At 37.2% G+C, this 13552-nt stretch overlaps 2 protein-coding genes across 2 annotated transcripts in view; both read right to left on the bottom strand.

Annotated features, from left to right (window-relative positions):
* LOC107716928 (protein wntless homolog) overlaps positions 1-7518 on the bottom strand; it is an 18607-nt gene extending 11089 nt beyond the window's left edge. The window contains exons 1-2 of the mRNA XM_016523551.1: positions 7183-7518; positions 4463-4738 (exon numbers count right to left, since the gene is read on the bottom strand). Coding sequence (XP_016379037.1) covers positions 4463-4738; positions 7183-7288 — 382 coding nt within the window. The 5' untranslated portion in view covers positions 7289-7518. The remainder of the gene's footprint in view (positions 1-4462; positions 4739-7182) is intronic.
* A 1402-nt stretch (positions 7519-8920) lies between these two features.
* Positions 8921-13552, bottom strand: part of LOC107716927 (gelsolin-like) — a 13702-nt gene continuing 9070 nt past the window's right edge. Inside the window, exons 7-14 of the mRNA XM_016523550.1 lie at positions 13271-13404; positions 13078-13168; positions 12509-12679; positions 12255-12429; positions 12071-12186; positions 11891-11968; positions 10562-10622; positions 8921-9901 (exon numbers count right to left, since the gene is read on the bottom strand). Of these exons, the coding sequence (XP_016379036.1) occupies positions 9741-9901; positions 10562-10622; positions 11891-11968; positions 12071-12186; positions 12255-12429; positions 12509-12679; positions 13078-13168; positions 13271-13404 (987 nt within the window). The 3' untranslated portion in view covers positions 8921-9740. The remainder of the gene's footprint in view (positions 9902-10561; positions 10623-11890; positions 11969-12070; positions 12187-12254; positions 12430-12508; positions 12680-13077; positions 13169-13270; positions 13405-13552) is intronic.

Genomic DNA, 13552 nt, shown 5'->3' with positions numbered 1-13552 from the left:
GAGTCTGATGATGAAACGGTTGAAGTGGCTGATCGACAAGAGACTGATTCACAAGCACGACTGGAGCAGGACGTTTCTCAGTGGTAAGCGTCAAGTGTTAACAAGTTTGTGGTGATTATAAGATGTGATAAAACAAATTTACTCTCACAGCATAGGAAACAGCATCTTCTCGACATGTTAACCACACGGAAATGTTACTGTGTTTGTGGGCAGGCAAGTTGGCGACGTAGAACATGGGCAGACATTATGCGAATGTGTTACTTCGTGACGTAGAGCCGTAACAAAATAAGATTCGAATTCCTGACGACTTGTTTAGGCGATTGCGAGCCGACTCTTTTTTTTTTTTTGATAGACAATAACTTTATTTATCGTGCACTGTCAGCTTCACAACTTTGCAGATAGTTTATGTTCACATACAGCTACATGACGCACTGCATGAAAGGTAATATTCGAAAAGGCATAATAGGGGCACTTTAAACCTACCCACACCACCAAACCGGTCCCTAACCTTACCCGTATCCCACCTCAATAACAGAAAAAACTGTTTTGCAATACAATATGAACACAATAAGTGCATTGTACTTATTTTTTTTTGATGTAAGTACATAGTAGTTAAGGCCACCTAATATAAAGTGGGACCATCGTTTTTATTTTATATTAGTTCTTGTTGCTTTTGTGCAATAGATGAATAACAATTTATTTATTTTTTAGATATTTTATGTTTAGATGTGTCTATTTTGCAGGAGTCCCATGAATCATTTTATTCTCCCGCATCCAGCACACACACATGAGTGTCTACCTGCCCGCACCGGCACTCGCCCATCTTGTCCCGCGCCGCACTCTGTTGCGTCGGGTCTCGCGGGAGCAGGTCTCTAATCCACTGGCACTGGACTCGACAGTGCGTGTGCTACATCCTTTTTACAACCTAGATGATAAAACACTGCATTCTGTCAGCAATGTAACGTGGCAGTACCGTATAGAGACCTCGGTTTGTAACTTTACTCTAATTACTATTTTGAAAATTATAATGTTTTAAATTAGCGCAGCGGAGCTTCTGGCCAAACTGTGGAAGCGCATCGTGATTTTGGGCTCGGTGCTACAGGTCCGAGGCTATTAGCCCCGCCCAGCCCGTTTAAAGCACTGGCCCGACAGTGGAAAAGCGGCTAATTCTGATGATGTCACCCAACAGTGCCGGCACCAAGATGGTTGGCCAAAGTCTGCAGAATCTGTAGATTAATATAGTATAAAGTAGGCCTACTTTAGATTTGGATATTTAATGTATTAAAACTAATGTGGTTGCCTTAACCAAAACAAGCAAGGTAACATCTTTTTTTTTTACTTATACAGTATATACTACTAGAGAGGAAAAATGGCGTAATTTAAAGAATTTAGACAAGGTTATGATGGGTTTATACCACAATATACATTACTGTTGAAAAGTTTTAATTAATTAAGTCTCTTATGCTAACCAAGGCTGCATTTATTCGACCAGATTAACAGTAAAAAATAGTAATATTGCAAAATATTGTTACAATTTAAAATAACCATATTCTAATGTAATTGTTTAACATTTTAATATTTTTAAAAATTAAATTTATTGCTGGGATGGCAAAGAGGAATTTTCAGCAGCCATTACTCCAGTCTTCAGTGTCGCATCATTCTTCAGAAATTATTCTAATATGGTGATTTGATGCTCAAGAAACAATTATTATTATTATTATCCAAGTTGAAAACTGCTGTGCTGATTAATATTTTTGTGGAAAACTGTGAGAAATTTTTCTCAAAATCTTTTTGCAACATTTTAAGTCTTTACTGTCACTTTTGGTCAATTTAATGCATACTTGCTGAATAAAAGTATTATCATTTTTCATCTTACTGACTCCATTGAACGGCAGTGTATCATACCTTAAACTCTAGTTTAATACAAGTTTTGTTGCAAATTGTACTAACTTTCATTGAAAGGATGCAGCACCATGCAAGTTAATTTTCATCAAAAACTTTGGTAATAATTCCAATCACTGTATCACTGGGCAAAATTACAATTAGGTATATAATTTTTCTTTTATATGATTTCACTTAATTTGATTAAAAACATTTAACTTAAAACAGAGACTGTAAATATGCATTAGTTTAGTGCTCTTAGTTACAATGCCCCTATTAAAAATCTCTGTGTTTAAATACCTTTTTTAAGCAATGTGTCAAAATTACTATTTTACATTTTGAGTGGTAAAAGAACCAGAAAGGAGAGATTTGGTAACATAAAATCTGTTTATAAATTTGCTTTGCATTCACCAATCTGCAGTGTTGGGGCAAGTTACTTTTAAAAGTAATGCATTACAATATTGCATTACTACCTAAAAAGTAACTAATTGAGTTAATTTTAATGGAAAGTAATTCATTACTTTACATTTTGTGTTACTTTTTTCTCATCTGTGCTGGGCTTGCTTGTTTGTTTGTTTGTTTTACATAAGTTCTATTTTGGGCAAATATAAAAGCACTTTCACACCAAAAGTTAAATGAATAAGCCTCAGGCTGAAGGAAATGTAAACTCGCATCCGAGTAGAGGGTGCAGCTCAAACAAACCTTTCAGCTGTGCTGCCATTCTGGATTGCATAAATAAAAATATGCAGGAGAAGAAAGTTCAACACTCTTCAGTAATTTAAAAAAAGAAACAAATGTTACGTTTATCTAGGGGTGTAACATGTATCTATTTGTAACAGATTCAAATCGGTTAAGATGCTAATCAAATCGCGGCTATATTAGTATATTATTATAGTGTTATATTTCAATTTCACAAAGAAACTTGCAGCATTTTGTCAAAGCAATAAAAGGACACATGCATCATATTCTGAGTTTTCATTTCATTGTATTTATTCGTTCTGAGAAATACTGAATCTGTTTTTTGAGATGAGTAAATGCATGTTCACATTTAGTCTAGAACTACAGTAGCCATCATGTTTACACAGCACACACAACACCTCTGCACTTAGTGCAGATTTCTCTCAACATGGGGACAGGAGAGCTGTCAGTCAATAAATGGGGAAAGAAATTAACTGGTGTTGCTTGAAAAATCAATCAGATATTTTATAGTAATGTGTTACTTTACTAGTTACTTGAAAAAAGTAATCTGATATAACTCATGTTACTTGTAATGCATTACCCCCAACACTGCCACTGAGCCAACTGTAATTAAAAAGAAACATGAACACACCTCTCTCTCACTGTGCAATATGTTACTTTTTCATTGTGAAATGCTGAGTGCCAAATGAATTCCTGCTAGGACCTTATTAGTAAGACTGCTGACACTCTGTGAGGTCTTGCTCGGAGAACAGGATACACCGAAAAACAGCTGGCAGAAGATCACACAAGACTTAGGGTAAACACATAACATCTGGTTGAGGATAATCTTCTAGGAGAGCATGATCCAGATCGTGCTACAAAACCCTGAACTGTACAAAAATGGTTTATTCGAGTGCTGAATGCATAATTAATAATGCAAAGATCTGCAGTAAAGGTAAAAGTAAAAAAAATAAATAAAAAAAAGTTATTTTTTTCCTACTTTATGCACAAGCACGTGCTTCAGGGTGGGGTATATAACAACAAGACCATGGTAGCTTCCACACTAGCACTAGTTAATGTGTTAAGGAACCAAAAAACTCCTCCATTTCTCAAGACTTGAATAGCCAGCAAAGGTGCTCCTGCTGCTAGAAGGAGCAGACGTTCCGATCACTTTCCCAGACTGCTCTAGCTCGACAATGGCTCTTCATTAGTCAGTGTTATCCACTTAATCCTGTCTTTGAAAGGGCAGACTTGGAGCCGTTCCAGATCCCCACCCTCCCACAGCCAGATGATTTTAAATGGCAGCAGTACTATGCAGGTCCACACGGCCGGAACCCGTCAGGTTCAAACAAAGACACATTAACTTGACAAATCAAGAAAAACTGTGAAAAGGAACCCGATTTAAATACAAAATGGTGATGGAATGTAACAGTCTAATGGGATAAAACATTACTGGAGATATTTCTTTAATCTTCAAAATTTGATTTGTGTATCTTAATTCTGAAATGGCAATCAAACCAGATGGGAGGACTACATTCCTATTTATTATCCTCCAATTGTCTGTGTTAAAGCCTTGAGCAGCCCCCCACCTGCGTGCTGACTTAATCCTCATTGAGGTCCCTCAGGCTCCAACCACAACAGTGAGAAAACAGACCATCTATCATTGTTAGTCCTCTCACAGCATGTGAGAAATCCAATCTACTTTTGAGTGAATAGAATGGGAAATTCCTCTGGGTGTTCATGTGTCCCCTCCTACACTTTCGACACAATAGCGATGTTCATATAAGCTTATAAACCATATAGTGATGTCATGTTTATGGTTTTTTGGGGGCCACAGGAGGTGCACATTACAACCTCAAACACACTAAAACAAACACATACAATAACACTTTTTTTTACTCACCAATCTGGTTTTGCATTTTGAAGGCAATGTCAAACTGGAGGATAACCAACATAAACTGGAACCAGGCACTCATCTCTCTGTTGGGCAGTGGAATGTGGACTGCAAACACAATGTTGTTGGCCTCGATTCTCTTGGCCATGGCCTCATCAAAGTCTCTGATCTTGCTGCACTGGTCGGGGCCCCATGGCATGAACCACTTGGAGCCCTTATGGTGTGTTTTCACCGTGTCCACACACTTGGTGGCCAGGTAGTGGACGGCAGTGGTGGGGCTCGGAGCTACAGAAATATATTTGAATATCGGTTTAAGAATAGCTTGGGAATAAAGAATAATGATGTATTGATTCACATATTTTTACACATAACTACATAGACAGGACATAAGCAAAATCTCTCATTTATTTTACAGGAATACAAGAAATAGATTTTTTTGAATCACAGAGCATAGAATTTTACTTTTTTTTTAAAAAGAATGTATTTTTATACATATTTTATATAAAGTTATATAAATTCTTACATAAATTGCAAACAGTTGGTTTTAAAAATTTAAATTTATACTTAAAAAAACTAAAAATGCAGTGAAAAGAGCAGTAAAATATACTTTCCAGCAAGAATGCATTAAATTGATTACAGTGACAGTAAAGACTTTTAGATATTTAAATAATTGTCATTCTTTGTAAATTGTATTCATTTAAATAATCTATTAAAAAAAAGAGTTTTCAGCTATGATAATAAGCATATTAGAATGATTTCTGAAGGATCATGTAACACTGAAGACTGGAATAATGGCTGCTGAAAATTCAGTTTTGCCATCACCGAAGGAAATTACATTTTAACATACTTTAAAAACAGAAAACAATTATTTTAAATTGCAATAATATTTCACAACATTACTGTTTTACTGTATTTTGATTAAATAAATGCAGCCTTGGTGAGCATAAGAGACTTCTTTTTTTATTTTTTTTTAAGAGGAAAAAAAACACCGTACTGACCCCAAAATTTTGAATGGCATATATAAATGAAACACAAATGTCTAGACAATGAATACAAGACTTGCAAAGTGACTGTCTGACATATCCTTACTAAGAGGGGGTCATTAGCATGAGAAAGTATGAACAGGCTTCCTCCACCATTCAGAAGGCTGGTCCTGGTAGTTTGTTAAGTATGAGTCAATAGAGCCCTTCCTGGGTCATCAAGGACATCTAAAGCGTGCAAATGACCAGGAAGCGCGAGATAATGTGAACCAGCCTATAGCTTGAGGACATTATTCAGGTTTAGTCTCTATTCCAAGAGTGTTTATCAGTATTTCATACAATATAATTGAGTAACAGCACCATTAAAAATGTTATAAAAAGCTTTTAATTGCTCTGCTCACATTTGCGTGGTACAAACCTGTTCCTTTGAAATATACTAACCAAGTAAACAAAATTAGCTGTACTAAACCCTCAGAGTTAAATTATTCATTGACCCACAATCCTAGGAACCAACCCTCTTCAAAATACCACCACAAAATAATAGTCGCTTTTTTCGGCCCAGTGACCTCATGCCGTGTTTAAGATGTCCAATAACAGGGGAAGCAGCGCGCCTTTCTACTCAATTACCCTGGCTGCCACCAGCCACCGAACAAACACAAAGAAATCCTGCTTCATTAAATCAATCACAGGCAAGAATAGCCAAAGCAAGCTAATTTATCACCATTCATCCCACATTCTGCAGGAGACCAAGAAATGATTCCCCTTCCTATCGAAATCAGAAGGAAGCCTGAGGTTGCAAAGAGGAAAAGTGGACGAGGACAAAACAGTCTTTCCAGGTGGTGCCAAATGAATCAAGCTACTTGGAAATAAATACTCAAGCCTTAAGATAGAAGGGAATATTTCATTGCTTCTGTAACAAAAGGGCACAAAACGACACTGGTGAGGTCGATGCAAACTGAGGAACGCCTGTGGGCACAGAGGAGGGGTTGTCTGTTCAGATGTAGTAAGATCAAAGAAAAGTTCTAGAGATGCACCTCGTTTAACCCTTTATTGGCTGATGAGAAGTAGAAAGACTGAATTTAACAACAGAATACAAGACTGGTACAAGTTAATTGACTAAAATTAGCAAATAAAGTTTGTAATATACAACATACTTCGTTGCTAACATCACCTTTTGTTTGTCTATAACACTTCTTAATGTACTACGGTTTTCCTTGAATTTTATTAGTGTGTCTGCTCTGCAGTGGAAACTTAAAGAACTATCTTGAACATTAATTAAAAGTTGTTTAAAATAAGCTAGTAAACAACGTAAATATGGAAGACGCTTCACAATGTTATAATAAAAGATAAAGTGGGTTTAAACAAGCCTTTCTCCTTTTAGTTTCTCATATCATTTTTCAGGGACCGAGAACAAACAAGAGACATCAAGGCGCAGAAGTAGCGAGTAAAAATCAATGTCGCGTCTGTCTGATCTGCTCTCAAACTTACAGGCGGGACGCTGAAAGCAACAGCACAAAGACTGCACCAGTCAGTCGACGAGGTGAAAATAAGCGCCCATCTTTGACACTAGTGTAACAAAGCCAGTCCGCAACTTTTCACTCCGTCCTAGAACGCAAAGAAGACTCTTTTTTTCTTTTGCTAAAAACCACCTAATGTTGCAACCAGAACGAATGGCAACATACTGTGTAGTAAAAGCCAACAAAGCCTGAACTATCAAATCTAGGCGGATTTGTAAAAGCAGCTACTCACCAATCAGTCCTCCGACCATAAAGGAGAACGCCTGGAATAAAAGGAGAATTACTCCCACAATCACCAACTTTTTGGTGCTCATATTCTCAATAATTGCTCCAGCCATTTTCAAAGTGTCTCTGTTGTTTGGATTGAATGCAAAGAAACAAAAGTCACGGCATCCAGGTGGACCAGTGCGCTGTCCGAGATTGAGAGCGCGACACACAAGCTGCGTCTCAAACCCTGGTGAACTGCCTGTGTTTGTTGCGCTCTTCCTAAGGAACTATAGGGAAAAGGGAATGACCACGTGACCCACCCTGCATCAGGAACGCAGACGAGAAGAATGCACGTGACGTCACACCGGACTCTTGCCATATGCACAAAACTTCAAGCTTTTTATTTGGCACTTTTAATACAAAACATATTTGTCATTTTATTCTCATCTGTGATATTCTCAACAAATCATGAAATAATAATAATAATAATAATAATACATTACTAATACCAATACATTATTATTATTATTATTATCATCATTTTATTTTTAAGAACGATTTTTCACGTTTAAAAACTGCAAAGCTGCAACAGAAAATGTCATTTTTTCCATACCTTTTACATTCACTGGCAAGCTTTTAGCTATGTGGCTAAAATTATGCTATTCTATAAATTTTTCAGATTGTGCTGGAGGCAACAGAGAGTCTGAGAGTCTCCCCAGCTGGCATGCAAAATGTGACAATAGGCTAAAATAAATTCATTTTAGCCTTGTGTTGCTGTTCCAACTGTAGGTATTAACTTACTAACTCTGAGGTACCAAGCAATGATAAATACAACACTACAATATAGAATTATATGGTTTTTATTTAACTGTTAGATTCAAGCCACTCTTTATAAATTGTTACTGTTTCAGTTTTTCAGAGTGCTTCCTTATGTATCACCATGTGTAAAATTTTGAAATCAGACGAAAACATCCCAAAACCTTCTCCGATCTAAACATGAAGGTTAATCGCAGTTTTACAGAATATTACTGAAGACGAAGCATTGCTTTCTTTTTCTAGCCCTGTCCATTACCAGTTCTGAGTTTTTGGTCATACTCTCAGGTGATTCTTCAGATTCATTTAAAACCTGAATTTGCATCATATCATGATGGTGATGTCAGACAAGCTTGGTTTGTGGTAAATGTGGCATTCTAGAGATACTAGGTTGTCTAGAGAAAGCAGGTAGCTTCATAACTGTTCAGAACAGTGGTGTTGTGTGATCTAGTTTTGTTAGACTTGAATAACACCCATGACTCAATCCCAGTGATCCTGTTTAAAGTCTAACTGAGGAGTAGTACAACAGATAAGATAGTCTTCACTGTCACATTGTCCATCAGAAATCATTTATATTAGGCTGATTTGGTGGTCAAGAAACATATCTTATTATAATAAATGTGTGTGTATTATTAACATTGCGCTGCTTAATATTTTTGTGGAAACCGCACGATTTTTTTTTTCATTGTTCTTTGATGAATTGCTTAAAATAAAAAATAAATGCTTTAAAGAAAGCCATTTATTTGAACAAGAAATATGTTGTCTTTACTCTCACTTTTTGATTGAATTTAATGTGTTCTTCCTGAATGAACCCAGTGATTTTATCTTTTTTTTTTTTAAGTACTGAACATTAACTTTTGAACAGTTGTTCTGTTATTATTATAAAAATGTAGAATTGGTGTGCTCACTACTGTATAAAAATAGCAAATACAGTAAATATACAAATATAATTTCACTTTCTCAAAATCTCAATTTATTAAAGTCCAACATGATAACATCATTGTACAAGCTGAACATATAACAATGGCTTGTGTGTAAAAGCAATAGTCATGAAGTTTGCCACATATTTTATAATGGTAACAAGTTTGGAAGCCATAATGGCAGAAATAAATAGCCAAAATGCTTGACAAAATAACAAGGTTAACAGGGTAACATACCTTATGCATCATACCTCATACTATTATGATTGCTAATGATTTTGGTAGATTTCTTCTATTATGACAGCTGGTTCTGCTTGAACACAGCTAAACACTCCCAAAATCCATTTGACTGAACTAGGTTCAATAAAACTATGGATCTGTAATCTGAAATCTGTCAGTTTTAACGATGGTAATTTTCCTCATTAAAACAGTACTTTTGGTTACGGTTAAAATGAACATGAGATTAAAAAAAAGCAGTAGTACTAAATAAGCCATTTTATTTTACATGGAGTGGGGTTGCCTCATGAGGGCAGACGTGTAAGATCTCATGACCAGCCAAATACTACTTTGGCTTTTAATTTCAGTAATTCACCTATAATTTGACTCTTTTGCTTACTGAATAAATTAATTATTTCTACAATGGCATCTGTAACTACAAACTAGTTACAGTCCAAGACCAATCGCATAATGGTCAACATAATGTTAACCAAAAAAATTAAAAAATACAGAGTGGACTTTTAAGCGAGATGGGCATTTCACCAATCTTTAGATTGTGTAAAACCTTGGAAAGTTGCAATTTATGCACAGGAACAAGAAGTGCTTATACAAAGAAGAGGGAACAGTTTTGGGTTTAAAAGCGAGCTCGGATTTTTTCCAGAGGGTCAGTGTCCCACATATGTGGGTCCCAAGCCTGGAACCAGCCTGTGAAGGTTGGGGGCTCAGCCCCCTGCTTTATGGTTGTGATGGGCAGTCCACGACGTCCAGAAGGATCAGAGTCCACATAGTCCTTAGCTACAGACAAAGAACATACTCAGTTATATATATATACAGAATATAGAGTGCTATAGGAATGACATATTTTTGTAGGTCAACTTGTAAGTTAGCATCATCCTGTTTCCCTCAACAAAATGTTTTCCATTGACTTTTGGATTATTGCAGAAAATAAGCTCTGTGATTAACAAAAGCTCTGTGATTCTTACACATTTTCCTCATCAACAAATTTTATGAATTTTGAAGCCTAAATACAATCGCCCGAAGTAAAAAGCTAAAGTTAGGATATAAACGAACTATGACTTAAATGTCACTACCATTAAGCTTCTGACAACTCTTTTGATCCTAATTTAAAATCTATAGCTTAGAAAGTCTGAGTTAGAATAGTTTGCAAGAGTGTGAAAATTAGGCTATAAAAGCAGACTACTGAGAAGAGAAGTTGATTTGTTGGGCGTGATGAAGTTTAAGGTCCCTGACAACCTCTCTTGTCCCATTTAGCCATTTGTTAGCAACCACCTTTTTCACGATGATAAAAGCTTTAAAAATCATTGGGAGTGGGGTATTACTGACATAGAAAAAAATGGAAGAATATCTTAAGCTTGTGTTAACCAAAATCCTGTTCAAAAACGTAAAATTCGATGTTTTATCATGAAACAATGATTTAGTAAACATGTCACTCACCTATTTTTGGTGACTCAGTTTTTTCAACCTCATTGGCTTCTTTACCAATCCAAAGGAAGATCTGGAAAGAGCAGCAGTTCTTCAGCATTACAGCCCATGAACTATATACATGTGCTAGCTGATACAATCTGTGTCCCAATTTAGAGGCTGCATCCGTCGAAGGCTGCTTTCCAAGACCGAATGCATCACTGTGGCACAACAAAAGCTGCCCCATTTCAAGACTTGAAATGCGCCCTTCGTTTCCCAGGACACAAAGCATACAAACAAATGGATCCTTCGTAGCCCAGGCTATCCCATAGTGTTTTGTTTGTTTGTTTATGTCTTTCTTAACGCCAATTCAGCATCTATGGCTATATTCATGGCGAGAACCAGTTAAACCATACACAAGTCGATCCATACACAAGTCTTGTCTTTACACACGTCCGGGGACAATTTAGAATGATCAATTAGCCTAACCTGCATGTCTTTGGGCTGTGGGAGGAAACCGGAGCACCCGGCATAAACCCACGCAGACACAGGGAGAACATGCACACTCTTTGCCGGGGCTCGGACCTTCTTGCTGTGAGACAACAGTGCTAACCACCGAGCCACTGTGCCACCCTGAATAAAACTCCAGTACAAACATGACTGCCGCTCATCAGCTGCAGCTGTCACAGCAGTCCTCCGTAGGCTAGACTGTCCCATTTAACAATAGACGGTTTGACCTTCACAGACTTTAAAGGTGTGGCCTTTGAAGTCTGTGTCCTTCTAAGAATGCAACCCCTGAATTGGGACACAGCTACAGTCTAAACCAGTGGTTCTCAACCTTTTTAACTCCAAGGCCCCTCATCATCTAAGACAAAATATTTTTGGTACTTTGCTATAATGAGGAAGCTGCTTGTTTTCAAACCTTTTAACACAAACTTTATTAATATAGTAAAATAAATAAATTAAATTAAATAATTATAATAGTTATATTAAAATTATATTAGTGTTAATTTCCTCTTTTCTACATGTGTTTATGGGATAAGGCTTTTAACAAATATTTTTAACTTACAAATATGATAATTTCTACTTATAAAAGATTTTAACGCTTGACATAACTAAAAAAAAATGTGTATTTTTCTTTTTAATGTGCATTTTACTTTTCAAAATTGTATTATTTTCCATGACTTTCCCAGTTCTAAAAATGTTCACATTTATTATATGATTTATAAATAATTTAATAAAAATGAGGGAACGTGTTTTATATGGGAGACAAATTAGTCATCTTGAAGCTACATTAGAAGTTTGCTGAGACCACCTGGTTGAGAACCACTGTTCTGAACTACATACTGTGCATCAACTCACCTGATCCCAGGTGTCAAGCAACATGACATCATCGGTAGCCAAGTCTGACTGAGTGAAGTCTCCAGGAACTTCCTCAACCTGAGAAGAAGAACAAGACATCCGATCCATGAAATCACCATATTTACTACAAACCGCAGCTGTCCTCCAGCTTGCCTGTGTGTTTCTGTGACGCTCAGTTACCATTAGCCGGCCTGTCTTATTGGAGCAGCCGAACAGACGTGGTGGTTTGACCATATTTCGTAGAGTTGAAGATGTCTGGTACCCCTTCTTCCCGCCCAGAGCCGACCAGAATCCAGCTGAGGAGAGAGCTATGTAAGAAATATAGTTCATATAATACATCATAAAACACATGGCAGACACTCACCTGGTTCTTTACCCTCGGCCAAATCAGTGGATTGTCCTCCCAGCACACTTACAACATACTTCGCAGCGACCCTTTCTTCATCGCTGGCACCTGCGCCTTTCCACACAAACACACAATCTGACGACTTCAGCACAAATACGTCATTGGTGTTTAAGTTGGATGCAGATGGTTCAACCTACAATGGAAGTTATAGGTGATTCATGAGAAACATTACACTATACTGTATGTACGAGAGTATTCAGACTGTGCCTGACCTCGACAGCGCGTGTGGCTCTAGAGGAGCTCTGTCGGATGTGGAAGAGGCGCGTGCTGCCTGTCTTGGTCTGGCCGTCCTTGCGGGACGTGCCTCCAGTATGGATGATCATAGGTTTGCCCTTGAACAGACTCATCAGATGGGGAGGTTCTTGACCCTGTGTCACTCGCACCTGAGCAATTTATTGAGGTGGATAAAATAATTTTAATGATGGTACATGTGAACAAAATTTATAAAAGTCACAACAGACAAACTAGGTTAATTTAATGGCTCTTCTGATCAAGATCACACCCTGGTGGTTACCATCAGAAATACAGCAAATTTTGGGCTTTCTTGGACTTCTTGGATTTTATAGGCTTGCCCAACCCAAGTGGCATGCAAACATGTAATAATAATTCCTAAAAGATTGGGAAATCATAAAGAATTGTACACTTTGGTTCATGCCAAAATGTACAACCCAAACCTAAACCTATACCCTATAAGTTTGTCAGTAAACAGTATACTAACCATGTTAGTTAAAACATTATTGTATGCTGTTTTCAAAAAGCATTTTTCAAAGGTAATTCTCACCTGAACTGGAGCTCCTCCCATGGAGTCATCCAGCTGGACTGTAAGAAAAGCAGAAGCTGCCAGCTCATCCTGAGTGCTCTTCAGGCCCTGCCTATAACACATCACATGCATGCAATATAATGACACTTTGTTTATATGAAACAAACAACACAGATAATATACTATAAACCACTATAAACACATATGGACTGACCAGGTGTAGATGATATGCTGCTCCCTACTTCCCTGTTTATAACTGTAGAGGATCAGGTAACAGTCTCCCCCAAAGAACCGCCCGTAAGTAGAGGGATCCACTGGGACACGCTCCCCTCCCTCCACACGCCAAATCTGATTTAGACAAACATTAGTGTTAATGACAGACTGATTAAAGAACATTTCCTTACTTGATCTCCCCTTTATACATATAAGCACTGAATGCAAGCAAGCATTGGATTTGCTACTTGCAAGGATATATATATACACATACACACACATA

Source organism: Sinocyclocheilus rhinocerous, unplaced genomic scaffold, assembly GCF_001515625.1.
Source record: "Sinocyclocheilus rhinocerous isolate Xijiao unplaced genomic scaffold, SAMN03320098_v1.1 scaffold930, whole genome shotgun sequence".
Taxonomy (NCBI): domain Eukaryota; kingdom Metazoa; phylum Chordata; class Actinopteri; order Cypriniformes; family Cyprinidae; genus Sinocyclocheilus; species Sinocyclocheilus rhinocerous.
The sequence above is the reverse complement of the archived record's forward strand: the minus strand, read 5'-3'. Positions and strand labels throughout refer to the sequence as shown.